Here is a 26,753-nt window from a genome sequence, read left to right on the forward strand (position 1 = left end):
CATTTCTAACATTATTTGAAGTGGGTTCAAAAAGGAAAGTAAGGAGAGAAGACAAACTATTTTTTTTTTACCTTATATGATTTGAATAATGTATTCTCCCAACTATTGTCTTATCTTGAAAGGTAGAAAACTGTCTAAGGCCTGCTACTGGGAAAAAATTTGGTTCATAAATGTATAGCAAGTTTTAAAATTGATAGTATTGTAAGCGTTATATACAGCTATTGGAGCATTGGTTCTAGGACATCCCATGGGTGTCAAAATACAAAGGCACCAAAATCCCGGATATAAAATTGGATAGTATTTGTATATACCCTATGCACATCCTTCCCTATACTTTAATCTCAAGGTTACTTATAATACCTAATACAACATAAATGCTATGTAAATAGTAGTTACACTGCGTTGTTTAGGGAATAATGACAAGGAAAAAAAGTCTGTACATGTTCAGTACAGGCAGAATATTTTTTCAAAAATTTTTATTAAAACTATTTTTTTTTTTTAGTGGATTTAGGTTCCAAAACCCAATAACGTAGTATTTGCTTTTTCCCTTATTTTGTAAATGTTAGATGAAATATGACAGCACATTTTGTAGATAGTACTATCAATAGATAGTATTTCACAGATATACTATCTACAAAATATGCTAAACAAAATATGTATACTGTATGCAATATTTTTAGAAGTATGTATATAGAATTGGCATGGGTTCCACTTCTGTAGATCTTATAAACATGCAAGCCCTACCAGATTAAGGCCCTACACTTATGACTTAATTTCACCTTTATCCTCCCCTCATAGACCTTATCTAAATACAGTCATTTTGGGAGTTAAGGCTTTAACATATGACTTTTAGGAGGGAACACAATTCAGTCCATAGCACTTTAAGTGAAATCATACAGGGTATCTTTTTTTGTGTGACTAGGTTATTTCACAGCATAATGTAGACTTTAACATTTGATGTGTTAAGTTTGAAGTAACTATTTGACATCCAAGTGAGATGTCAAGGTGGCAGTGGTGGGAGGACGTACTAAATAATCATTCGTGTGCTTTTAGTGTCTATCTGCAAAATGCCAAATTCAACACAAAGTCTCAGATCAAATTAGTCTGTATTTGATCTGAGTCTGTATTTCAGAGTGATTTCAGTTCCCGATGTGGGGAATAGAGAATTTCCCAGATAAATTTTGAAATCTGACTTTTTTGGAATCCCGGTATGGGGTTAAAGAGTCAAGAATACCGGACTTAGAAACTATGGTGGAAATGTTGGTCTTATCACCACCTGAGTGACCATAGATGTTTTACTTAATCTCTTTTAGCAATGATAGATTTAAAACAGGTTGAAGATAATTGTAAAGATATTGTATATGAAAACACCTGGTGAACTACAAAAAGTATTTAGAATTACAGTAAGAACTACAATAAGTATTTGTTAAATCTAAATGTATTTTATATATTATGTACATATTATGTATATGTTATTTGACATATTTTTAAGTGGTAGTTCACTACTGTTTGGATATATTTTTACCTCTTTTGTTTTCAGTTATACCACTATTTTTGATACTATTTTTTATTGTTTTACCATCACAGATTTATCTTGATTCTATTTATATTTTATTTAAACATCTAATGAGTTTATATAGATTGCATCTACAATATCAATTTCTGTAATTATGTAGTGTTAGAAAATGCTGTGCATATAAAGGAATTTTATTAAGAAAAAATATAATTTAATTTAGGAAATTAAAAAATGTTTGATAGAAAATTTCTTGATATAAATGAACAAGTATGTAATGGTTATTCTATGGTTTCTCAGGCATAGATAATCATCTTTTACTCAGCCTAACCCCAATTAAAAAAAAGTCTTCTCTAATATTGTGTAAGGAATATAAAAGGAATATAATCTTGAAAATATTTGTCTTTCTAAATATGATCATTCTACATCTTAAAAGGCAGGAGAAAATACAGTTTTAAGGAGATTTGGTAGAAAGGATTGTCAAAAATATAGGAGGGGTGTGTGTGTGTGTGTGTTGGTTATGTAGTGGTAATGATAATTTATAATAATTACAGTACGTAATAACTGCTTTACACTGATGAGTGCTTTTATATTTTATATAACTTAGCATTATTTCATTTATTCTCTGCAGTCTTCTAATATTATGAATATATTCCTTTTTTACATTTGGGAAATTCAAGGCTTCAAGAAGTGAAGCAACTGCCCTTGGTCACACTGCTAAAGAGAAGCATCATTGCTTTTTAAGGGAGAATGCAAAATTGTCCATCTCATCTGTAGTCATGGCTTTGATTGTTCTTTTACATTTATCTCAAGCAATTGCTTTTCACAAGATATTTTGTGATGTCTGTACATACTTATTGACTTCCTACAGATGGCTAATGGGATTCATAGTTTACTTGAAAGCAGGATTTGCCCAGCAAGAAATTAATAAAGAATGTTTTTTAGAATTGTTATGATTCATAAAACTACCTGAAGTCAACTTCAAACTTCCTGCACTTTGGCACTCCGAGTCTAATTATGTTCAGGTCTAAACCTACTCTAAACTAGATGGTGTTTGTGTAGTTCTTCTCTTCTTGACCATTTTGTCCCAGCAGGAGAATTAGATAATAAGTGGATTGATCTCAGTTTTACAAACTCTTATAAGTACCTATTTTATTGTGCTGACCAATATACGGGCAATAGAAAGATAGATAAAAAAAATTCTCTGCCTTCAAAAACATGTAGGAGGAGAGGCAGAAAAAATACAAAGGTGAACTAAGTTAAAACAGTGATATGAGTGAAAAACTCCTTGGTACATTCTGACCAAGGTAATGGCCCTTACAACTGGTGCAAAGAAATCTAAACATGCAAGGATTAGCACTGGGGTGTGAGCCATGGGAGTATTTGGGTGTCCTATACCCAGTGCTCCTTGAAGACAATGGTGGCCCACAAAGGTCTAAATGGGCTCACTCCAGCAAAGCTATTCTGAGGATAGCAGTTATTTTGGCAAATGCTTTTAAGATGATGCGATGATGCTGTCATCTGTCAGACTTGTGCATATTACTGCTGATGGTGTTATTTCCTCTGCCCGATTTCTCACTCTCAGCACTTAACCTGCTTGAAATGGTAATGTGTGGTGATATGCCATCCATATCCTTTTGCCCTTCTATTTGCCAAGTCTGCATTTTTCAATTCTTTTTCTCCCTGTGCCCTCCTAAAATTAAACGAATTACCTCTAAAAAACCTGAGAGCACCTACCTGATTTACAACTGCCCTCTAACCCTGGTCACAGAGAGGACAGCAAACTTCTCCCTGGTATCTAGTGAATGATGCTAATATGCAAAATAATTTGAACTGTTTCTTTGCTTCTGGTTTAGTTTTATAAAAATGTCTGATTGTTTTAAAGGAATGTACTAAACTTCTTCATCTACAGAAGATTTAATTTAAATATTTCATTAAGCATATTTGCAGCCTGAGAGAGTTAATATGGATTTGAAAATCAGTTAGATTTTTTCAGTTAATTTTTTTAATGCCTGGCAGCTGGAATACATCACTGACATGCTGACACCATATTATTTAAAATAGCATTGCCTGTGAGCCTAAGAGAAGCTATTTAAGACAAACCTCAAGAAGGCTGGTGAAATAATAGCTGAAGTTATGTTATGTCAGCCAGTTCCTCAGCATGGAACAGCATTGTGAGGCCAGAGTTGTTATCCTTCACTGAGACATAAAATCTATATTTTGATTCTTTTGGTCATTTAAGGTCCTATGGGAATCGTACCCAGAGGGAGTGTCCTTTTATCCAGTGTGTTGACCAAAGGTCAAGCTGGATGGGACAGTCGTATCTTTTCAATGTGTTCAAGGTTTCATTTACATATGATTACAGTACGATTTTTGGAAAGGCTCTGGATGTGTCATTCTATAAATAGTTTGCAATTTGTGAAGAAGTAGGTTTAGCTGCTGGAGTGACCAATATCAAATCTACTAAAAAAGTGCCAATGTGCCAAAAGAATCCATGGAGTCTTTTAATCTAACAAATTATTTTTAACTTCCATTTCTTTTACATTGAAAAGGTAATTTTAGTTTGGGTGATTAATCAGCAGCTTACCAGCTCTTTCTCTATAAGTTGAGGAACTTATTCCTTGTTCCCTCAGCTAAATGGGAGGAAAAGTCTTTAGGCCAGCGGTGGAGGTTGAAGAGAGCAACAATCTAAGTTAGAAACTTCTGCCTGCCATTCCATTTACTATTCTTATGTCTATAGGGGATAACAAAGCTTTTAGTCTGTAAAATGGAATAAAAATAACTCATACAATTGCATTATGATCTAATATGATGTCCATTTGTAAATGATAAGTCCTTATATAATTGCCTCCTTGGACTAAGTGAGGTGGTCCATATTTAGCATATTTTGATAATACATTGATAGTTGCCTAGAAAATGTACAAACACACAAACCGTGTAAGCAAGAATGTTCCTGAATTATAATCATAAAATGGATGGTGTTTTGCTTTCAGTCTTGGCCCACCATCTTTTTGCTCTTTCTTCTCTCCTGGCATGCTGCTGGTGAGTTGGGTTGTCAATTTAAGTGTCCCTCACCCCAGCAGAGGCCTCATGCTGTTGTACCATTCCCAAAATCTCTGTAAGAGACCCTGTTTTTCCTAAAAAAGTGGCAGTTTTTCTTATCTGTTCTCTCCCCAGTGGTATGTGCATTTTTGATGGTCCCAAATCTATTTCACAACTCTAAATACCCAATTTCTCCACTATTAGGCATTTCTTCAATTGTGAATATTTCAGAAACTGGGCCATATCTGTTACATGGTTTGTTTATTCCCTATGTCCAAACAAAAGCCTTTTTTTTTTTTTTTTTTTTTTTGAGATGGAATCTCTCTCTGTCCCCCAGGCTAGAGTGCAGTGGTGCAATCTTGGCTCACTGCAACCTTCGCCTCCTAGGTTTAAGTGATTGTCCTACCTCAGTCTCTCGAGTAGCTGAGATTACAGGTGCATGCCACCACACCCAGCACATTTTTGTACTTTTAATAAAGACGGGGTTTTGCCATGTGGGCCAGGCTGGTCTTGAACTCCTGACCTCAGGTGATCCACCTCCCTTGGTCTCCCAAAGGGCTGGAATTACAGGCGTGAGCCATCGTGCCAGGCCACAAAAGCCCTTTTAAAGTCTTTTTTCATACTATATCTTACAATCAAGGGAGTCTTAGAATTGGGAACACATAATGTATAGTTCAGAGGGAATTTTAAAAATGTAACATTTCACGCCTGTAATCCCGGCACTTTGGGAGGCTGACGTGGGTGGATCATGAGGTCAGGAGATCAAGACCATCCTGGCTAACACGGTGAAACCCTGTCTCTACTAAAATACGAAAAAATGAACCAGATGTGGTGGCAGGCGCCTGTAGTCCCAGCTACTCGGGAGGCTGAGGCAGGAGAATGGCATGAGCCTGGGAGGCGGAGGTTGCAGTGAGCCGAGATCGCGGCACTGCACTCCAGCCTGGGTGACAGAGCGAAACTCTGCCTCAAAAAAAAAAAAAAAGTAACATTTATTTTTTGGAGAGGTGCCTCATTCACAGAAATACAAAAGTAATAAGCAAATAGACAATGGAAAGTTTTTCTTCTAAACCCATTCCTCACACCAGTGTTTCTCCCTATCCCGGCCCACGGGATAGTCAGTGTAGGCCCTGGAGGAGGGGGTGGGAATTTGGGGAACAAGAGACACGAGAAATGGAGACAAGACAGTGCTCTGATCAAGTCTCGTTTAATGGTGGTAATGCAATGCCTTATATACATTTGGAGGGGAAGGGGTTGGGCTAAGGCGGAAATGACCTCATTGCGGAAGGCGTGGCCAGATAGGCTTCGGTTTCTCCGGTCGGACGTCATGTTGCGCCTGCACTGTCAGGTAGTCTTTTTGCGGGCGCGGGAAAAATGAATGAAGAAGAAGCAGGAAGAGCGCCATCTTTTAATGGCGGTATTAATACAGGGAAGAAGGTAAATCTAGGGAGAAGGTGTGGGGTGGAAATGAATATAGCTCAGGCGTTTAATCTTTAATTATTATTCGCTATGGCCGGGGCGTGCAGCTCCGGACAGGTCCCCCTTTTTATATTTTTATGATAAGAAAACCCCTCGGGAACTGCGCCTGTCTTAGGTTGGGTCAACTCACCCCCACCTTCTAGGCCCGTCATGGGATAAGGCAGCAGCAAGGGCGGCCCTCCTGTCTTAGGCTCCGATGGAGATAGTGTCCTCTTACCCGTCATTGACTGTCCAGTTCAGCACACAGGGGAGGTGGTCTTATTAAGGTAAATAAGACTCACCATTTTCAGTCATCTCAAGGCGATGATAATGAACCTGTATAGGTTTGGCCTGGAAGGCCTCGATTTGTTGTCTGACAAATGCCATAAGCTTATTAAGGATTATAGGCCCGAGAGTGAGGAAGAGTAGAAGAGTGAGTAAAGGACCAAGAAATGGCAGGAGATAGGGGAGAAGTCCATCGAGTCCAGTCCATAGTGGATTGGCGGCCAGGCCTTTTCTGCGCTTTTCTAGTTCTTCTTGCAAAGTTTTTATCTTATCTCTGATGATTCCGGATTTGTTGGCGTAAAAACAGCACTTTTCCTGTAAAGCCAAACATATCCCTCCCTGTTCTGCCGTTAACAAATCTAGACCTCTTCTATTCTGGAGAACTACTTCAGCTAACGAGTCTACTTGGTCTTGTAAATCTTGTATAGTACTGGATAAGGTCCGTACATCTGAAATTAATTGATTGGATAATTTAGTATATTGGGTTAGTGAGACTCCTAGGCCTGTGGCTCCTGTAGTAAAAGCAGTGGTGATTCCCAGTCCAGCCAACAGGGAATAAATTGTATGGCTCGTTTCGGTCTATAAATAAAATGTTCAATAGCGGGGATGGGGATAGGTTCATCTCCAGGGATGATATCAATGTCGGGGAGAAGAGTGGCCAGAACACAAAGCCCTGTCCAATTTGTAGGTAGATACGTATATGCCATGTTGTTTCCACAAACGAAAACCGAGCCATTTATAGCACACAAAGGGTTGGTGGCATTGATTATGGAAGTACAGTTGCCAAACACAACATAGCCTAAATCAATTTCTTTAGTGTTATTATATGATGGTGAAAAGAGGCAAGAGGAATTAGAAAACATCATCGGTTGAACTAAGAGGGGGGAGGTAATAGGACAGGAATTATTTACTAAGGATTCATTTGAGTAATTGACATAGGGCAATGAAAGGTTAGGTATGGCTAGAGGAATAGGGGGGCCCATTTTAAGACAAAGCCAACAATCGTGGGCCAGGCTTGTATTGGACATTTGAAGTAAATTGTAAGTAGCATTGAGGATATCAAAGGTTTGGGCATCGAGCCTAAAATTATCTCTAAGCTCAGGCAGGGCTAAAGGGTGATATTGAAGTTCAGGATATGGAGCTTTATGAATTTCTTCTAATTTTTTCTGGACGGTTTTAATTCTTGCAATATCTAATGGGCCTCCTCCATCAGAAATGTGAATGGGGGTGGTAGTGCTCCAACAAACAGGCTTTCCTTTTTGGCCGTTACAAGGAGATTGTACAAGTTTATTAGTGGATCCTAATACTTGTACGTCATTGATGCCTCCAGTTTGTGTTTTTAGTAACGTGGCCGTATAATATGTTCTATTGCCTGATTTGCATTGTTGATAGGAGGTATAACAGGAACTATGTACAGAAAATTGGAAAGAGCTACAAGGGCATTCTAGGAGCGGCCCGCTAGGTGAGGTATCTCTTGGGGTAGACTTACATTTCCATAACTGGTTTGGCATTAGGTAAGCTGTCTTGCCCGTGCAGGTCACCTGGGTGATTCTATCTGACAGAGGTTCAGATATTTGTCCCCCTCTGCAGTCACAAGGCTGGCCGTATTGTTTTCGTAATAGTTCTTTTGCCTTACGAGGGTCACCAAAACCTGCATAGACTGTCACTATGTTATATAGAGCGATTATTCTCCAAAGGAATTTCATGTTAGGCTTCATTTTCTGAAAAACAAGAAGGAAAGAACTTCTCAGGGAGATTTATCTTCCCTGGACTGACAATGGTTATGATTTATTTGTCTTACCAATCTTTCAGGCAGCCATCTGGCTGCATCATTTTTTTGTGAGAAGATGCATACTGAGCCTCTTCCCCAAATTAAAACTGGATCGGGGCCATGCCATGAACTATCAAGTGGATCTTTCCATTTTACCATTGCAAACTGTTTTTGAGATTCAGGATGCCAGAAGCGGTCGGCAGCCGGTTTTCCATGACTGTCCAAATTTAAAAAATTAAGGATAAACAGGGCATGATTGAGTATGTTTCTGGGGGTACCCTTCACGGGGTACCAGCTCCCCCCTTTTAATTTTGTGATAACAGTTTTTAATGACAGATGAGCTCTTTCTACTATACCTTGTCCTTGGGGATTATAGGGAATGCCTGTGGTATGTTTAATTTGTAGGGTATTACAAAATTGTAAGAAGGTTTTGGCTATATAACCGGGGCCATTATCTGTTTTGATTTGTTTGGGTATTCCTAAAATAGAAAAGCAGTGTAATAAATGAGCTATGACATGTTTGGTGGCCTCTCCTGTTTGGAGAGTTGCACTGATGAATCCACTATAGGTGTCTATGCATACATGGATATATTTTAGTTGACCGAGCTCTAAGTGGTGAGTAACGTCCATTTGCCAAATTTCATTGGGGATGAGTCCTCGGGGGTTAACTCCTAGATGGGGAACAGGTAAATATGTTATGCAGTTGGCGCATTGTTTAACTATTTGTCGAGCTTGTTCTCTGGTAAGTTTAAACATAAGTCTTAAGGTTTGGGCGTTTAAATGATGTAAGGCATGTGCTTTTTGCGCTTGTTGCAAATTGTCTGTAGTGACTGTGGCTATGGTTTTTGTTGCCGTGTCAGCTGTTGCATTACCTTGTGTTAGAGGTCCCGGTAATCCTGAATGTGCTCTAATATGCCCAAGAAAAAAGGGAGTAGTCCTTTTTCGGATAAGTTGTTGACATTGTAAAAATAGGTTAGCTGTGTCTGAAATATGTTTAATTTGAGACACGGTCTCTAAGAGGGGTATTGAATGAGCCAGGTAGGCGCTGTCTGTATAAATGTTAAGTGGCTGACAAGGAAAAGCTGATAATGCTGCAATTATAGCTTGCAATTCGACCAGCTGAGCTGATGTATAAGTGGTCTGGAATTTAACGACTACATTATTGTAAGTGTAAGCGGCAAGTCCTGTGGAAGATCCATCAGTGAAAATTAGTAATGCGTCATTGAGAGGTTCTTTACTGGTAATATGGGGAAATACAAACGCATGAAGTTTGCAAAATTGAATAAGTTTGTTAGGTGGGTAATGGTTGTCAATTGCGCCAGTATAAGAAGCGCAAGCAATTGGCCAGGCTTCCGTATTTTGTAACAGCCAATGGATGCGTGATTGAGTGTAGGGCTGTATAATGGTAGAGGGTTCTATTCCAAAGTATTTTCTACTGTTTTCTCTTCCCAAGATAATTAGATCAGCTATGGCATCATAATAAGGCAACAAAACCTTTTTAGGGGAGGAGGGCAGGTGTACCCACATAATGGGATTGTTCTGCCAAAATAGGCCAGTAGGGGTTATTGTTGTGTTAAAAATAAGGAATATTAATGGCTGAGAATAATCAATACCGGTAACAAATTGTGTTGCAATGGCATGTTCTACCTGTTGGAGTGTTATTAATGCTTCTTTAGTAATGGACCTGGGGGATTTTGGATTAGAGTCTCCTTTTAATATATCGAAAAGAGGTTTTAACTCTCCTGTGGTGAGCTTTAAGTACAGTCGAAGCCAATTTATGTCTCCCAGTAATTTTTGGAAATCATTTAAAGTTTTTAAATGATCACGACGTATAACGGCCTTTTGATTAATGATTTTGGGTCCATTAATCTGGAAACCAAGATAAGTGTATGGATCTTGTAATTGTACTTTTTCTGGGGCTATTTGTAGTCCGGCTGCTGTTAACTCTTGTTTGAGTTGGGCGAAGCACTGTAAGACTTGTTCGCCAATTTCTCCTGCTATTAAAATATCATCCATATAATGTATAATATACATTTGTGCCCATGTTTTTCTGACTGGCTCTATAGTGGCAGCTACATATTTTTGACACAAGGTAGGACTATTGGCCATACCCTGAGGTAAGACTTTCCATTGATAGTGCTTCATTGGTTGTTTAAAATTTGTAGATGGAAGACTAAAGGCAAATCTTTTCTGGTCAGCAGGGTGAAGGGGAATTGTAAAAAAGCAATCTTTAAGGTCAATAATGATTTTAAAATATTTTTGAGGAATCGCAACCGGTGAAGGCAATCCTGGTTGTAAGGCACCCATAAGGATCATAGTGATATTTACTGCTCTTAAATCTTGTAAGAGTCTCCATTTACCAGACTTCTTTTTAATAACAAAAATAGGTGTATTCCAAGGGGAATTACTTTCCTCAATATGTCCTGCTGCTAGTTGTTCCTGCACTAACTGTTGGGCAGCACTTAGTTTATCATTGAGTAAAGGCCACTGATCAACCCAAACGGGCTCATCTGACTTCCAAGTAATGGGGTCAGCGCACCTTTGGGGTGCAGGTATGTCAGTGGCCTGAGCTAAAAATTTCCAAACCCCTTTTTATCAAGTTGTCCTGAAACCAGTATAGGCTGTGGGATACCGTTCTCTCCTTTTCCAAGACCTTTACCAGGGGTGTATCCTTGAGTTAACATTTGTGCAGTAACTATATCATTTGGACTACACATTATAATTTTCATTTGAGAGAGCAGATCTCGCCCCCAAAGGTTAACAGGTAGGTAAGGGATGACAAATGGCTTAATGAGGCCTGAATTGTTTTCTTTATCTGTCCATGTTAGGTATTTAGAACTTTGTTTAGGATTACTGCTTTGTCCAATTCCTCTCAAGTGAGTTAAAGTTTCTGTAGTAGACCAATGAGAGGGCCAATCTTCCTGTTTAATGATAGTTACATCAGCCCCTGTGTCTATTAGTCCAGTGAATGCCTTCCCGTCTAACCATAAGGTTAGAGAGGGTTTTTGATTTGTAATTGGTTGCACCCAATATATATCTGATGATCCGAAACCTTTTATATTTCTATTAGAGTATTGGATATTATTATCTGTTTTAACCAAAAGCAGCAGGAGTAACTGAGCTATTCTAACTCCTTGAGGGACAGTAATAATACTATCAATAGCTCTGGCCATAATTTTAATTTCTCCTTCATAATCATTATCGATAACTCCAGGGAGGACTTGTAAGCCTCTCATGGTGACACTACTTCTTCCTAAAAGTAGCCCAAAAGTGTTAGGTGGTAAGGGTCCATATATTCCGGTATTTAAGGTTTGCGGTCCCATTTCAGGTGTTAGTATTGTGTGGGAGGTGGAACTGAGGTCCAATCCTGCACTTCCTGGGGTTGCTCTACTAAGTTTTGAAATGGATTGCTGTTGCTGGCTGGAACAAAGCTGACTGCCCCATATGCTTGTTTCGGGGCCTGAGGCTGGCCCCTCATCCCATTTCCCTGCCTGGGGGGTAAAGGATTTCCTTGACTGTCAGTTTTAGATTTACATTCGTTTGCCCAGTGCCTTCCTCTTTTACACCTTGGGCAAAGGCCTGGGATTTTTGCTTCTGGACTCTTATTTTGGTTTTCACAGCAATCTTTTGCAAAGTGTCCCCTTTTACCGCATCTAAAACATCCCCCTTTATCTTTACCTTTGTTAATGAGGAAATCTCTTACTGTTTGGCCGCTAAAAGCGGCGGCCATTGCTAGGCCTTGTTGATATGAGGGCCCAATATCTGAACAAAGGCGAATGTATCCTGTTAAATCTGTTTTCTTTCGATAAGGTCTGATTGCCGCTTGGCAGGCGGGGTTAGCATTTTCATAAGCTAACTGTTTAACATAATCTACACCCGTTTCTGCATTTCCAAAGATTCTACCTGCCGTGATCATAAGTCTATGCACAAAGTCTGAAAATGGCTCATCAGGTCCTTGTTTAACCGCTGTGAGCGAGGCCCCTGGATCTCCTTTAACGGGAAGTTTTCTCCAGGCTTTTGTAGCAGCAGCCTGGATTTGTGAGAACAGTCCAGGGTCATATTGCATTTGGGCCTGAGTGTCTGCATAATTACCTGAACCAGTTAACATATCAAAATCCCAACCGTTTCCTGCCTGTTGATTTCTTTTAGCTGTATCTCTACAATTTTCAAAGAACTCTGACTTCCAAATTAAGTGGTCTCCCCCAGAAAGAACTGCCCTGACTAAGGTATTCCAGTCTGTAGGAGTGAGCCAATTCTCAGCTACAGATTCCACTATAGCAAGAGTATATGGAGCAGTAGCCCCATACTGAGAGGCAGCAGTCTTTAACTCTTTTATAATAGTAAAATCAAATCCAGTATGATGCCTCCAAGCCTGTCCCTGTTCATCTATGGTTTCAGTGACCGGAAAAACGTCTTTGGGGGAGGAGTCTTCTCTATGTCGGCTAGCAACTAACCCCCCTCTTGGAACATGTTGTCCAGGCCGCTGAAGTGGGCGCAAGGAACCCTCCATAGCGTCTGAGTTAGGTATTTTTTCATTTCCTGTTTTTAGCTTTTGGAGCCTAATTATCAATGATTGATGTAACTCTTCAAGTTTAATCTGTTCTTCTAGTTGAGCAATTTTTTGCTTTAATTCTTCTTTGGGATCTATTGCTGCCATAACAATGGGCGCAGAAGCCTCATTATGTGTCTTATTATATGGGGGTGGGTATGAAGAACAGGGAGGCAAATCAGGGTTGTGATATTTAGCCGCCTCTTCCTCTAAATCATCCCAATTTATATCCGATTGATTAGGCTTATTAATTTCCTCCTCCTTTTGAAGCATCTGTAAAATTGGGTATTTTTTTGGTTTGTTTTCGTGTGGTATTTCTTTATCTGTTACAGAAGGAGACTTGATTTCCTCATGATCACTTTCGAGGGAAATGAGATCTTCCTCTGTATCTTGCGGAGGCTTTGTGAGGTTAGAGCGGGAGCTAACCTTTAAAATATGCTCTGTCTGAGCGACCGCAGCCATGACTTGCGGATTGGCCTCCTTCTTATCTATTAAATCTCTAATGAGGTTCCAATAAGAGAAGGCGGTTACAGGAATTTTTTCTGGCCCAAAAGTATTATAATAGTCCTGAAAACAATCCCCTACTCTACGCCATCTTTCAATATCAATAGTTCCTTCCTGTGGGAACCAAGGGCAAGTGTCTTTTACAAAATCAAAAAATTTAAACAAATCATTACCTTTAACCTTTACTCCTCGTATCTTTAAAGCCTCTTTTAATTGTCCTACATATATTTGATGTTGGCTTAATTCTTGTCCCATTTCGCATGCGTCACTTACCTTCGATTCTGACGCGGCAGGTTCCCGCGGTGATCGGAAGAGTTTGACTCCTTTTGTCTTCGTTAGCGGTCGACCGTCCTTTGGCGTCCTCTTCCTCACGGAGTCCCTCGTTTCCAGGTCCCTGTTCGGGCGCCATGTATCCCGGCCCGCGGGATAGTCAGTGTAGGCCCTGGAGGAGGGGGTGGGAATTTGGGAAACAAGAGACACGAGAAATGGAGACAAGACAGTGCTCTGATCAAGTCTCGTTTAATGGTGGTAATGCAATGCCTTATATACATTTGGAGGGGAAGGGGTTGGGCTAAGGCGGAAATGACCTCATTGCGGAAGGCGTGGCCAGATAGGCTTCGGTTTCTCCGGTCGGACGTCATGTTGCGCCTGCACTGTCAGGTAGTCTTTTCGCTGGCATGGGAAAAATGAATGAAGAAGAAGCAGGAAGAGTGCCATCTTTTAATGGCAGTATTAATACAGGGAAGAAGGTAAATCTAGGGAGAAGGTGTGGGGTGGAAATGAATATAGCTCAGGCGTTTAATCTTTAATTATTATTCGCTATGGCCGGGGCGTGCAGCTCCGGACATCTCCCCAGAGGCAAATGGCATTTGTACGTATTAGAGCATACAGACTTTTATTTTTAATGTTTGAAACGCAAATGTTATCTTACAGAATATCTCTGCACATTATTTTTTATGTAAAAATGTATCTGGGAGATTGTTCATTATCAGTGTGTAAACAGATTCATTTTTCTTTCTAAAGACTATAATTTCATTATATGTGTGCAATCTAATTTATTTAAATTTTGTAGAATTCGTATTAATTTTTTTCCTCAGTATGAGGCACTAGATTTCTCACATCCTTCAAGACACAGTCCATATTCAAACAAACTTGGCAAAGGTTTTTGGGAATAAATATAAAAGTCACTTTATGTGTCTTTTATGTATAAAGGCATTTATAATATTTTTTCTAAGTAATATCAGTTCATCATTCATTTTTTATATCAGCTTATCCTTCTTTTTTATGTATTATAGAAGCTAGCTATTTGTGAAATAATTTGTAAATATTTTTCCAGGCTTTCATTTATGTTTGTGTATGGTAATTTTTGTCATACAGAAAAAAGTTATAATTTTATGTAGTAGGACTAATTAATTTTTTTTATCTTCTGGGTTTGTGTCATATTCAAACATGTCTTTTTCATTCTGAGGCTGTTAAAATTATCTTCCATTGTTCCCACCACAATTTTATGATTTAGATTTTTACATTTTAAAGATGGATTCATCTGGAATTATTGTGGTGTAAGATACTGTAGAGTAGGTACTATTTTATTACTTTAGTGGAGGTTTTTACTTAGATGCAACAGTTTGGTTGAATTATGAATATTTTCTAATGTTTTAACTGTTTTTTATTGTTACACAAAGTCTTAAGTGGAGAGAGAAAAAATGAAGAAATCTGTCTTCTTCCATCTTGTGACTACTGGTGAGGGATCTTAAATTGGTCAGAGAAGAGGAAGAGGAAATGAAGGTCGGTTGTTGAGAGAGTAGAGAAGAAGATACCAGCTAGAAGTTGGAGAAAAAATAAGAGCAAATATTTTCGTGTTTCTCTATTTTTCTCTTAGAGATTGATCTTTAAAGCACTCATTAGTGCATAATGAAATTTTAAATCTAATAAAAAGTATTTCAAATATAAAAGAACATTTTTCTATATCTGATAACAAGATTAAGGTTGTATAAATTAACAGAAGAGAGATAAGAATGAGAGGGTGTTTTTCAATTTGGCAATGCTACTTGTGTAGAATAGAAGATGAGCAATTTTTCACTAAAGCTGAAAATACTTTTTGTTAACATCCAGTAAGTAGGTTTTAAATCTTTGAAGAAACCCTGAGAAATTGGAGATTTTGAAAACCCCATATTATGGGTTGAATTTTTCTCCTCACTCTGTCACCCAGGCTGGAGTGCAGCGGCATGATCTCAGCTCACTGCAAGCTCCGCCTCCTGCATTCAAGCAATCCTCCTGTCTCTACCTCCCAAGTAGATGGGACTACAGGTGTGTCTTTACACCCTGCTAATTTTTGTATTTTTGGTAGAGACACAGTTTCGCCATGTTGGCAAGGCTGGTCTTGAACTCCTGACCTCAAGTAATCTACCTGCCTTGGCCTCCCAAAGTGCTGGGATTACAGGTGTGAGCCACCATGCCCGGCCCTGAAAATTTCTATTTTATGATAAGATGAAATCTGGTTTTCTTCCCGTACCCAATTTAATCTTTAATAAAGGCATTGCAAGTTATATATATTAATTTTTATTTTATTTTTTTTTTACTATTTTGGAGCTATTTTGTTTATGAGAAGCTCATTAGATGTTGGCATTTAGAATAACTTAAATAAACTTCTAGTATACAATAGGAGAAAAAGTCAGTAATCATAACCTCTTATTTCCTATCAAAGATTATTAGAAGATATCTGTAATGCATCATTCAATATGGGGTATTGGGTTCACATGTTGGCATAAAAATACAAGTTAAATAAATGAAGAATACATGGCACACACAGTAAATAAATATTGACAACAATTATAGATGTATAGTTTGTTACAACTAGATCTGGTGATGCAATATGATAAAAATTTAAAAAAACCCATGGAATCCTAAAAAGGACAAATTTAGAAGTAGTTTAATTCCCATGCATTAATGTGGTTTGTGAGCTGGATATATCAATATAATACATAAAAAAGAGCATTGCATTTGAAGTGAAAAGTTCTGAGATTAAATCTCAATTCTATTAATTTGGAGGCCTTAATTTTCTAATTTGCAAAACACTCTATTTTGCTAGGAGAGTTTCCCTGCTGTGGGCTATTTTGGCAAGCTGCTAAGTCCTACATAGACCCAGTCTCAAAAATTGTGTTTTAAATGCTTCAGTTAAAATGCACAGGGTTACAAGGAAAGCAATGATATTAAACTGCAATTACCTAAGTAACATACAAATTTGCATTTTTGCAATATATAGGCTTTTTAAAATTAACACATTAAGTGACAAAAGTCAGCAAAGTGTCTTATAACTGCAATATGTCCAAATTAGTGATAATTTCAATTGATATTTCAATGTTTTGGCAATAACTGAAATATGATACGAAAACATCTGATTTTATTTGGTTACAAAGTTACAAGTACTACTAATATTGTAACAAATGTTATTCGGTTCCTGGCCTATTTCATAATTGAATGGAATGTTGCATTTCAGTTAGAAGCAAGTGAAAATAAAGATGCTTTTTTTTTTTTTCTTCTGGTTTACCAAGTTCACAGATCTTAAATTCTTTCTGTGGATCTCGGGATAAGAACCTTTGGGCATTAGGATCTTTAGGTTGTTTTCTCAGTTTCAAATGTAATGATTTATCCATGATCCTTCAATTGTTTACATGTTCACATTGCCCAGGACTACATCTATAAAGTTCTAAACTAAAAATGTTATAACAAAATTTTGTCAAATTACCTCCAGCTAACCAAATAACACAATTCTCCTCACTACCATTAGTTAGAAATTAAAGTTTAATTTTTCACTAGTTTTAATGAACATTTCTTAACAAACAAAAAGGTGACCTACCTATCATCTAAGACTGCCTATGTTAGTCAGAGTTCCCCAAAGAAACAAAATCAATAGGATCTATCTTGCTATAGACTAAATGTTTGTGTCCCCTCAAAATTAATACGTTGAAGACAAAATAACATGTTGATGTTATTTGCAGGTTGAGCCTTTGGAAAGTACATAGGTCATGAGGATGGAGCCCCAGTGAATGACATTAATGCCCTTATCAAAAGAGAGGTAGATACAAGATCTCTCTCTTTTTCTGCTCGTCATCATGTAAGGATACCATGGGAAACTGGCATCTGCAAACCAGAAAGAAGGCCTTCTCTAGAACTTACCATGATGGCACCTTGATGAACTTCCCAGCCTCCAGAGTCATTAAAGATATATTTCTGTTGTTTAAGCCACCTGTTATGGCATTCGGTTATAGCTGCCCAGACTAACCAATACACACATACACACACACACACACTTTATATATAAATACAGTAACAACATGTAATTACATGGTAATATATAACTATATGAATTTGTGTGTGTGTGTGTGTGTATGTATTTGTACATATAAGGATATTTATTATAAGAATTTGGCTCACCAAGTTATGATGGCTGACAAGCCCAGAGATCTGCGGTTGGAAAGATACAGAACTAAGAGAGACAGTAGTGTAGCACTAGTCTGAGTTTGAAGGTCTGAGCACCAGGAAAGCTATTAAGTTTCAGTCCAAAAGCCAACAGGCTTGACACCCTTATAAAGCTTATTTTTGGGGGGTTCTGAACCAAAGAAAGGAAAAGACCGATGTTGTAGTTCAAGGCGGTCAGATAGAAGGAGTTCTCCCACTCCCCTTTCTTGTGGGAAGGTCATTCAGGTCTTCAGCTGATGAGATGAGGGGCGTCCACATTGAGGAGGGCAATCTGCTTTACTCAGTCTGTCAATTCAATGTTAATTTCATCTAATAACACTCTCATAGACACTCAGAATGATGTTTGACCAAATATCTGGGCATCCCATGGCCCAGCCAAGTTGACACTTAAAATTAACCATCACACAGCCCTATAGCAAAAAATCATTCTTTAAACATCATTGGTATCATTGTAATAATTGGTACATTAGTATACTGTAAAAACCAGGAAAAACAGTGAAATAAATTATTTCTACAAAATTGAACTTACAAAACTATAACTGAAATGAAAGTGACTTAATTTTATTATGGGATATAGACTATGGCATTTTTATTTTGAGTGCTAAACTTTTCTTGCCGTTCAAGTAAATAATCAACTTAGATTTCCTATGCATGTAAATGCTTATGTACGCAGGAGAAAGCAGAATGTGGGGAAATAAAACATTTGAATTATTAAACAGATTTTTTAAATACTTTTAGAAACTGGTCAATGTGTCCTGGCATCACTATTTAACTAATGCAAATATTGACTTATTTTTTTGTTATCTCACTTACATGATCATTTGCTATGAAGTTTTGCCTTTCAGTTTAAAATTGTACTTGCAAAGAGCATGCAGATTTAGGAGTGAGGTAGTGATTTCATTTCAGGTCTTCTATTGACTTGTGGGTGGAAAATTAAGCCAGTGACATAACCATGGTCCTTGCCTAAACTTGCTCATTTTATGAACTGGAATAAAAATTCTTGTTATCAAACATTAAATATGAGGCATTTTGAACTCCTTGGATGAAATTCTTAATATGCATTTACTCAGCCTTGTAAATAAATTTAAAAAATTAATTGACCTGCACAAATTTGTTGCCAACCTCCCCTCTTCCATGGTGCTTAACTTCCAGTAAAATGAAGAAAATTAACATTTCTTCCTACTTGTCTCTCAGATATTAATGCTTATGAGGGTTTAGTAGATCAATGTCTGTTACCTCACATGGATCTATCATAATCCACTGAAGTGCTGTGAGGAAAAACAATTCACATTAGGATTGAATATAGATTTACGATCACTTCAGGTCTGTGAATTTGGCCTTAAATTCATTACCTTAAAGTAATGAATAATGAAGATTTAGATAATAGTGTTTCTATGCCAGGAATGTTTTTCTCTTAAGGGAAATCCCTAGATAAAATGACCTGGGGGAAAAAAACTTCTCAAATCTGCAAATTGGGTTCCTGGCTTTTGGGTTATCTGGGCAACTTGGGCTATCTGACTTTTTAACTTTGAAGCTAGTTAGAAACAAAAGCATGAAAAGACAAAATGAACACAGGCTTGAGGGTAACATGCTACTTCCCCTCATCACTGGTTAAATTAGTGAGAGAAGGAAGTAAAGAATGAAGTAGACAAAGAGAGAGGAGGAGAGAAGGTTGCGTGTGGAGTGGGGATGGGGTGGTGGCATGGTGAATTAAGTCCTCTGCAAGGCCATCAGAGAAACTCGGTTCAGTAGGTGAGAAACAGGCTCCAGGAGTATTCCTCAGGAAACTGTGTTGTCCCTGAAGTCCCCATCTTGGTTTGGCTTTCTTGAAGCATTTTCCCTCCCTTCGGGCTTAGGACATGAGGCGACTCAAAAGTTAAGTGCTCCCAGCATGGGTCATGCAACCCTTTTTTTCTATATGCTGTCCCCTCTCCACAAATAGTCCACATGTAGCATCAGATATGTAGTTTAATAGATCTTAACCCTCAAAATAAAATTGTAAGATATATCTAGATAATGCTCACTCTGTTGCCTTCTTAGTTGGTTTACCGCCCCCCCGCCCCTGCCCCTGCCCCCAAAAAAGTTTTTGTGTGGCAGAGGCAGCAACATAAACCTTTAGGGAAAAAAAATTCGACTTTTAAATAAATAGGCAAGGCAGAGCAAACTATAGTAGGAAGAATGCAGAAATATTTGGGGGAGTGTAATCTTGAAAGCTGAATGCTGCCCTTTTGATTTACCTGAACAATACAAAACATGTAAATATGTGCTTAAAGGAAACCATGGAAATGGAATGCAATGAAAATACTGAAGTTATATAATAGTGTGTCGGGAATTGGTGGGTTCTTGGTCTCACTGACTTCAAGAATGAAGCTGTGGACCCTCATGGTGAGTGTTACAGTTCTTAAACGTGTGTGTCTGGAGTTTGTTCCTTCAGATATTCAGATGTGTCTAGAGCTTCATCCTTCTGGCGGGTTCATGGTCTCACTGTCAGGAGTGAAGCTGCAAACCTCCGTGGTGAGTATTATAGCTCTTAAAGGCAGTGCGTTTGGAGTTGTTCTTCCTGGTGGGTTCGTGGTCTCACTGGCTTCAGGAGTCAAGCTACAGACCTTCAGGGTAAGTGTTACAACTCATAAGAGCAGCGTGGACCCAAAGAGTGAGCAGCAACAAGATTTAGAGTAAAGAACAAAAGAACAAGGCTTCCACAATGTGGAAGGGGACCCCAGAGGGTTGGCACTGGCTGGTTAGGGCTGCCTGCTTTCATTCCCTTATCTGGCCCCACCCACATCCTGCTGATTGGTCCATTTTACAGAGAGCTGATTGGTCCACTTTACAGAGAGCCGATTGGTCTGTTTTGACAGAGTGCTGATTGGTACCGTTGCAATCCTTGAGCTAGACACAGAGTCACAGAGTGCTAGTTAGCTAGATACAGAGTTAGCTAGATACAGAGTACCTACCGGTGCGTTTACAAACTTTGAGCTAGACACAGAGTACTGATTGGTGCATTTACAATCCTTGAGCTAGACACAGAGTCACAGAGTGCTAGTCCTCCAAGTCTCCACTAGGTTAGCTGGATACAGAGTACCAATTGGTGTATTCACAAACCCTGAGCTAGACAGAGTGCTAATTGGTGTATTTACAAACCCTGAGCTAGACACAGAGTGCTGATTGGTGCACATACGATCCTCTGGCTAGATTTAAAAGTTCTCCACCTCCCCATCCAGTTCAGGAAGCCAGCTGAATCCTGCACCAGGGCTGCAGGTGGAGCTGTCCACCAGTCCCGAGCCACGCCTGCACCCTTCAGCCCTTGGGCTGTCCATGGGATCGGGTGCCAGGGAGCAGGGGGCCGTGCCCGTCTGCGAGGCTCAGGCCGCGAGGAAGCCCACTGCAGGGGAAGGAGCTCAGACATGTCGGGCTGCAGGTCCCGAGCCCTGCCCCGCCGGGAGGCAACCAAACCCCCCGCGAGAATTTGAGTACAGTGCCGGCAGGCTGGCACTACTGGGGGACCCGGCACAACCCCCGCAGCTGCTGGCCTGGGTGCTAAGCCCCTCACTGCCCTGGGCCGTCGGTGCAGGGCAGCTGCTCCGAGTGCAGGGCCCGCCGAGCCCGTGCCAGCAGGAACTCACACTGGCCCGCGAGCACAGCCCTGGTTCCCACTGGCGCCTCTCCCTCCACACCTCCCCACAAGCACAAGGAGGAGGCTCCGGTCCCAGTCATCCCAGAGAGGGGCTCCCACGGTGCTGTGGCAGATGGAAGGACCCCTCAAGCGTGGCTAGAGTGGACACTGAGGCCGAGAAGGCCCCGAGAGTGAGGGCTGCTAGCACTTTGTCACTTATCAATAGTGAGAGGTGACAATGTGCTGGCAGCCCTCACTCTCGGTGCCTCCTCCACCTGGGCATCCGCTCTGGCAGTGCTTGAGGAGCCCTTCAGCCTGCCACTGTACCGTGGGAGCCACTCACTGGGCTGGCCCAGTCTGGAGTTGGCTCCCTCTACTTGCTAGGATGTGTGGAGGGAGAGGCGCAGGTGGGAACCGGGGCCATGCGCGGCACTCACAGGCCAGCGTGAGTTGCAATGGGCACGGGCGCAGGCTCCTCAGGCCCCCACTTGGAGCAGCAGGCTGGCACTGCTCGCCCAGGGCAGTGAGGGGCTTAGCACCCAGGCCAGCAGCTGCGGAGGTTGCGCTGGGTCCTCCAGCACTGCCGGCCCTCATGCACTGCTCTTGAGTTCTCCCGGGGCCTCAGCTGCCTCCCTGCGGGACAGAGCTCGGGACCTGCAGCCCGCCATGTCTGAGCCCCTCCACTCTGTCATGGGTACCTCCGTGGCCCCAGCCTCCGCGACGAGTGCCTCCCCCTGCGTTGTGGTGCCCAATCCCATCAGCCATGCAAGGGTTGAGGAGTGCAGGCACAGGGTGCGGGACTGGTGGGCAACTTGGCCTGCAGCCCCGATGCGGGATCCACTAGGTGCAGCCAGCTGGGCCCCTGAGTCTAGTAGGGACTTGGAGAACCTTTATGTCTAGCTAAGGGATTGTAAACACACCAATCAGTACTCTGTGACTAGCTCAAGGTTTGTAAATACACCAATCAGTACTCTGTATCTAGCTAACCTAGTGGGGACTTGGAGAACTTTTCCATCTAGCACTCTGTGTCTAGCTCAGGTATTGTAAATGCACTAGTCAGCACTCTGTGTCTAGCTCAGGGTTTGTCAATACACCAGTCAGCACTGTGTGTCTAGCTCAGGGTTTGTAAATACGCCAATCAGCACCCTGTGTCTAGCTCAAGGTTTGTAAATACACCAATCAGTACTCTGTATCTAGCTAACCTAGTGAGGACTTCAGGACTTTTCTGTCTAGCACTCTGTGTCTAGCTCAGGGATAGTAAACGCACCAATCAGCACTCTGTCAAAACGGACCAATCAACACTCTGTAAAATGGACCAATCAGCTCTCTGTAAAATGGACCAACCAGCAGGATGTAGGTGGGGCCAGATAAGGGAATAAAGGCAGTCTGCCTGAGCTAGCCACTGACAACCTGCTGGGTTATTATTTTAGTGTGTACAATAAATCTTGCCACTGTTCACTCTTTGGGTCCACGGTGGTCTTTATGAGCTGTAATACTCACCATGAGGGTCTGCACCTTCACTCTTGAAGTCAGCCAGACCACAAACCCACCAGAAGGAACACGTTCTGGACTACATTGTTTAAGAACTGTAACACTCACCGGGAGGGTCTGGAGTTTCATTCTTGAAGTCAGTGAGACCAAGAACCCACCAATTCCAGACACAATAGTAGCTATAGCAAGAACAGAGAGACTAGAAGAGAACTCCCAGTGGCTTCAAAAATAGCAGGCTGAGGCTAAACCAGAACTGTGCTCTATGTAACTGTTAGAGTAAACAAATGTTGCCAGTAGCTGGGCCCAGTAGTCCCAGCTGTTCAGGAGGCTAAGGTAGGATTGCTTAAAGGCAGAAGGTCAAGCTCAGCCTGGGCAACATTTGGCAACATAGTGAGACTTCATCTTGAAAATAAAAATAAGAATTGCAGGGATTGATTGGAGTGGGGTCATTTGTGCAATCTTAGAAACACGCATATGTGAGAAACACCTTTTGTCAGAGGGCAGCTATTACGTAACTAAATGTTTATGTAACTAACTGACAATGAAAATATCAGATGTTAAATTTAAATACGTTTATTTTTAAAAAAATAATTTTAATAGGCATATATTGTAGAATTTGAAATTGTTAATTTTTGACTGTGCCATTTTTGTGGTGAGAAAAAAAATTTCGATCTAAGGGGCGTGGCTGAGCATTTGTAGATGTTAAGAAATAACGTATGTAAAATGAAGTTGAAGCCATACTATATTTTCATTTATGTTGATACGGATGCTTTTGCTGTCTTGAAAAGACATACATGTTACTTCATTAAAGAGAAAGGTCATTTAAAAATGATTTTTACTTTCATTAGTCAGGCATCTGGAGAAAGTAAAAACCAGATCTTATCATATCCTCATTTAATGACATAAAATGGTGCAACAATCTCGGTTTTGCAAATTCAAAGGCCTCTGGCCCTATTTAGTAAACCTGAATGAGTAGAGCAGGCTGAATGTGAGGCACTAGTGATGGATGTTAATCAATGTCTTGCCTCCCCTAGGCATTCAAATTCAACTTAAAAACAAGCAACAACAACAACAACAACAAAAATCTAGCTAAACAAATACCTCCAGAGGTGCTTGGGATTTATAACATGATATAAAGTAGTTTGTTTTTCATGATCTAGTGCTTAAGACTAGCTCTTCTTTGGGACAATTCAAGACCCTCCCTATACTGTCCCAGCTTACAATGAAACCCCAGGAGTCTTAAGCCAGAGGAATATGTCAGAAAGTGAAAAAGGATTACCCCCTTTTCGAAAAATTCAGCTTTGGAAAGAAGCCAATCGGTGGTGAGGGGTGGGGATCACCATAAAAAGGATTAAGTTGCTACTGATTAGACTGTATGGTAAAAACATTATTTTTCTATTTCCAAAGTGGTTAATCAGTCAAGATAGTTGTAAACACATTAAACAGAAACACTGCCTTGTCTGTAAACTGAAACCCTGACTTGCTTGTAAAGGTTCATACTGGCTTTCCATTTTAATTGATGTTTAATTTTGTTGCAAAGATCTTTCCATTAGATCTTCAAAGAAACTAGTTATTGAAACATTATTATATGTTTATAACATCTAGCACTGTAGTTGAAAAAAGTTGGAATAACTAATCTTAATATTACACCACGTATTTTCCAGTTTTTTCATAAATGTTAGCAAAAGACGAGATGATCTGCAAAGGAAAAGTGGGGAGCTTTATTTACTGTTAAAACAACAATCTCTAGACTAGGGAGGCACAGATTTTAGTAAAAGTGAAAGCGTATTTTCTGAAGAACAAAGGGAGGGTTTAGCTTAAATACGGAAAACTACCCGCTCAGTTCTCAATCAGGCCTATTTATGCAAATGAAGGATTCAAACTTGTTTAGTTCTGATTGGTCAAAATAGTAGAGTACTGATTGGGTGTTTTCTATGCCCCCAGAACTCTCTGTCAAACTTTTGACTGGGTGTTTTCTATGCCCCAAACGAGAACTCTGTGACAAACTTTTCTTTCAAAGGGCTGGTGAGGGACCGTTTCCAGCTCGTTTCTCTTGTGTCTGGTTACAGGAACTGTTCTGACTCAGGGTGTAAAGCAAATGTTTGTGGAGCTGCTTTTTCCAAGAATGCACGTGGCTGCTCTTTCTCACTCTAGCAAGGCCACTTGCTTCTGTTTTTAAATTTAATCGTCCCTGTTAACCACAGGGACATCTATCTCCCCTGTAGAGCTTGAGTCTTATTTTCCAGTTTTATTTTATATACATTATATTTGAAAGTATTTTTGAAATTATGTCATGCCAAAGAAGCATGAGAGGTTGAAAAATGGATGTCTTGACTCAAAGACAAACATGGATTGAGTACATACTTTATGTGCCTGTTACCACATGTGCTGTTCATATATTTATTGCCTCATTTTCTCACAACTGCCCTGGAGATTGGTAGTCTTCCACGTTTCATAGTTGAGGCCACTGCATCTCAGATTTTTGAGAAATGTGTTAAAAAATACATTTTAATAAATATTAATTAAAAGACCTTTAGTTTGTTTTAGATGTTTGTTTTATTTTTGTAAAGCTACTGTCATTTGTTTTGCATGCCAGCCAACTCTTAGTTTAAGAAATAATAGCCTATATCATCTTATATTACCCAGATCTTGCACTTAGCTGTGTGGTTCACTATGATCCACTGTAGTTGTTGGCCTATAACCTTAAAACATCTAGGAATATGCTTTCAGGAAGAAATGGAGAAAATTTCTTCTCTAGATTTTATTTTTATTTATTTACTTGTTATTTATTGAGATAGAGCCTTGCTCTTGTTGCCCAGCCTGGAGTGCAATGGTGCACTCTCAGCTCACTGCAACCTCTGCCTCCTGGGTTCAAACAAGTCTCCTGCCTCATCCTCCTGAATAGCTGGAATTACAAGCACCTGCCACCATACCCGGCTAATTTTTGTATTTTTAGCAGAGATGAGGTTTCACCATGTTGACCAGGCTGGTCTCAAACTCTTGACCTCAGGTGACCCGCCTGCCTCAGCCTCCCAGAGTGCTGGGATTACAGAAGTGAGCCACCATGCCTGGCCTCTTCTCTAGTTTTTAATAAACATTTTAAGAAGAACAGAATTATACCCAACAACGCATTCTTTAAGTTTGTGGGAAAACTTAATAAAAAAACAAAATGCTACACCTTTTTAGAGACTCAACATTCTTTTAAATATTGTCAGAGTCATCAGAGTTCAAATTAAACCTATGATAAAAAATGCTTTTGAAGCAACAACAGCAAGCAAAGCTTGAATTCTGGCCAGTGCTAGTTATGCTTCAGTGAGCGTCAGAATCAAAGAGGAGAGTTACAATGCAGATTCCTGGGCTCTACCACCCATTAGGTAGGACAGTGTGGAGCCTAAGCATTTGCATTTTTAACGATCTCCAGGGCGACATTGATGCTGCTGATCTGTGGACCGTGTTTTGAGTAGTACTTATTTAGGGATGACCTGGGAAGCATAGTATGTGTTAACAATTTAAATTATGTTTTTCAGAAAAATAATTTCAACTGTACCAGAAGAGCTCAGTGCCCAGAAACCAATATCAGTTCTATACAGATACAAGGTGATGCTGATTATTTCATCAACCATCTTGGAGTTCCCATCGTGCAGTTTGCTTATGAGGACATCAAAGCATTAGAGGTGATTGTTTCTAAAAAATGCAAAACACACACACACAATATAGCAGACCTGCAGAATTTGGTTTTATCCTGGCTATTCAATTTTCATATCAAATAGTTCACTATAGAAAAGAGGCTTCATTTAGAGAGTTATTCTTGCTTTTCAGAGGCTTTGCAATAGTATTTGAAAACATCAGCTCTTTTGAAAAGTGTTGAATTCAATTTAAAAAGATTTATACTGTCACATTTTCACATGGTGCTCTGCAACAAAAAATTTGCAGTAGTTGGATTAACATCAAAACATAATTGTAATCTTCAGTATTCACAGAAACAGATGACATGTGCAATAGATTCTCCTCTCCTTGCCCAAAGGAAAATGCATTTCATGTTCTGTATGTT

The 26,753-nt window shown here is 39.8% G+C and overlaps 2 protein-coding genes across 8 annotated transcripts in view; one reads left to right on the forward strand and one right to left on the reverse strand.

Annotated features, from left to right (window-relative positions):
* NAALADL2 (N-acetylated alpha-linked acidic dipeptidase like 2) overlaps positions 1-26,753 on the forward strand; it is a 1,467,871-nt gene that overhangs the window by 1,200,699 nt on the left and 240,419 nt on the right. For 6 of the 7 annotated variants that reach the window (XM_065540193.2, XM_074031421.1, XM_065540194.2 and 3 more), the window contains one exon: positions 26,230-26,376. The exons of the other annotated variant lie outside the window; for it this stretch is intronic. In XM_065540193.2, the coding sequence (XP_065396265.1) occupies positions 26,230-26,376 (147 nt within the window). The remainder of the gene's footprint in view (positions 1-26,229; positions 26,377-26,753) is intronic. 7 annotated transcript variants of the gene reach the window in all.
* LOC123571665 (uncharacterized) lies at positions 5,744-20,915 on the reverse strand. The gene is made up of 4 exons (XM_074030138.1): positions 20,808-20,915; positions 17,554-17,663; positions 13,393-13,561; positions 5,744-8,016 (listed from the first exon to the last, which is right to left on the reverse strand). The coding sequence occupies exons 1-4, from the start codon at positions 20,913-20,915 to the stop codon at positions 6,793-6,795; spliced, it is 1,611 nt and encodes a 536-aa protein (XP_073886239.1). The 3' UTR covers positions 5,744-6,792.

This window comes from Macaca fascicularis, chromosome 2 (assembly GCF_037993035.2).
Source record: "Macaca fascicularis isolate 582-1 chromosome 2, T2T-MFA8v1.1".
Lineage (NCBI taxonomy): Eukaryota > Metazoa > Chordata > Mammalia > Primates > Cercopithecidae > Macaca > Macaca fascicularis.

Coding starts and splice junctions, on each gene's coding strand:
- LOC123571665 (XM_074030138.1), bottom strand. CDS start 20,915: ATGGACAGCCCAAGGGCTGAAGGGTGCAGGCGTGGCTCGGGACTGGTG. Junction 13,562..17,553: donor TTGTCAGCCATCATAACTTG/GTGAGCCAAATT, acceptor CCCCTCCTCCAG/GGCCTACACTGACTATCCCG. Junction 8,017..13,392: donor CTGCCGCGTCAGAATCGAAG/GTAAGTGACGCA, acceptor CTTGTTTTTCAG/AAAATGAAGCCTAACATGAA.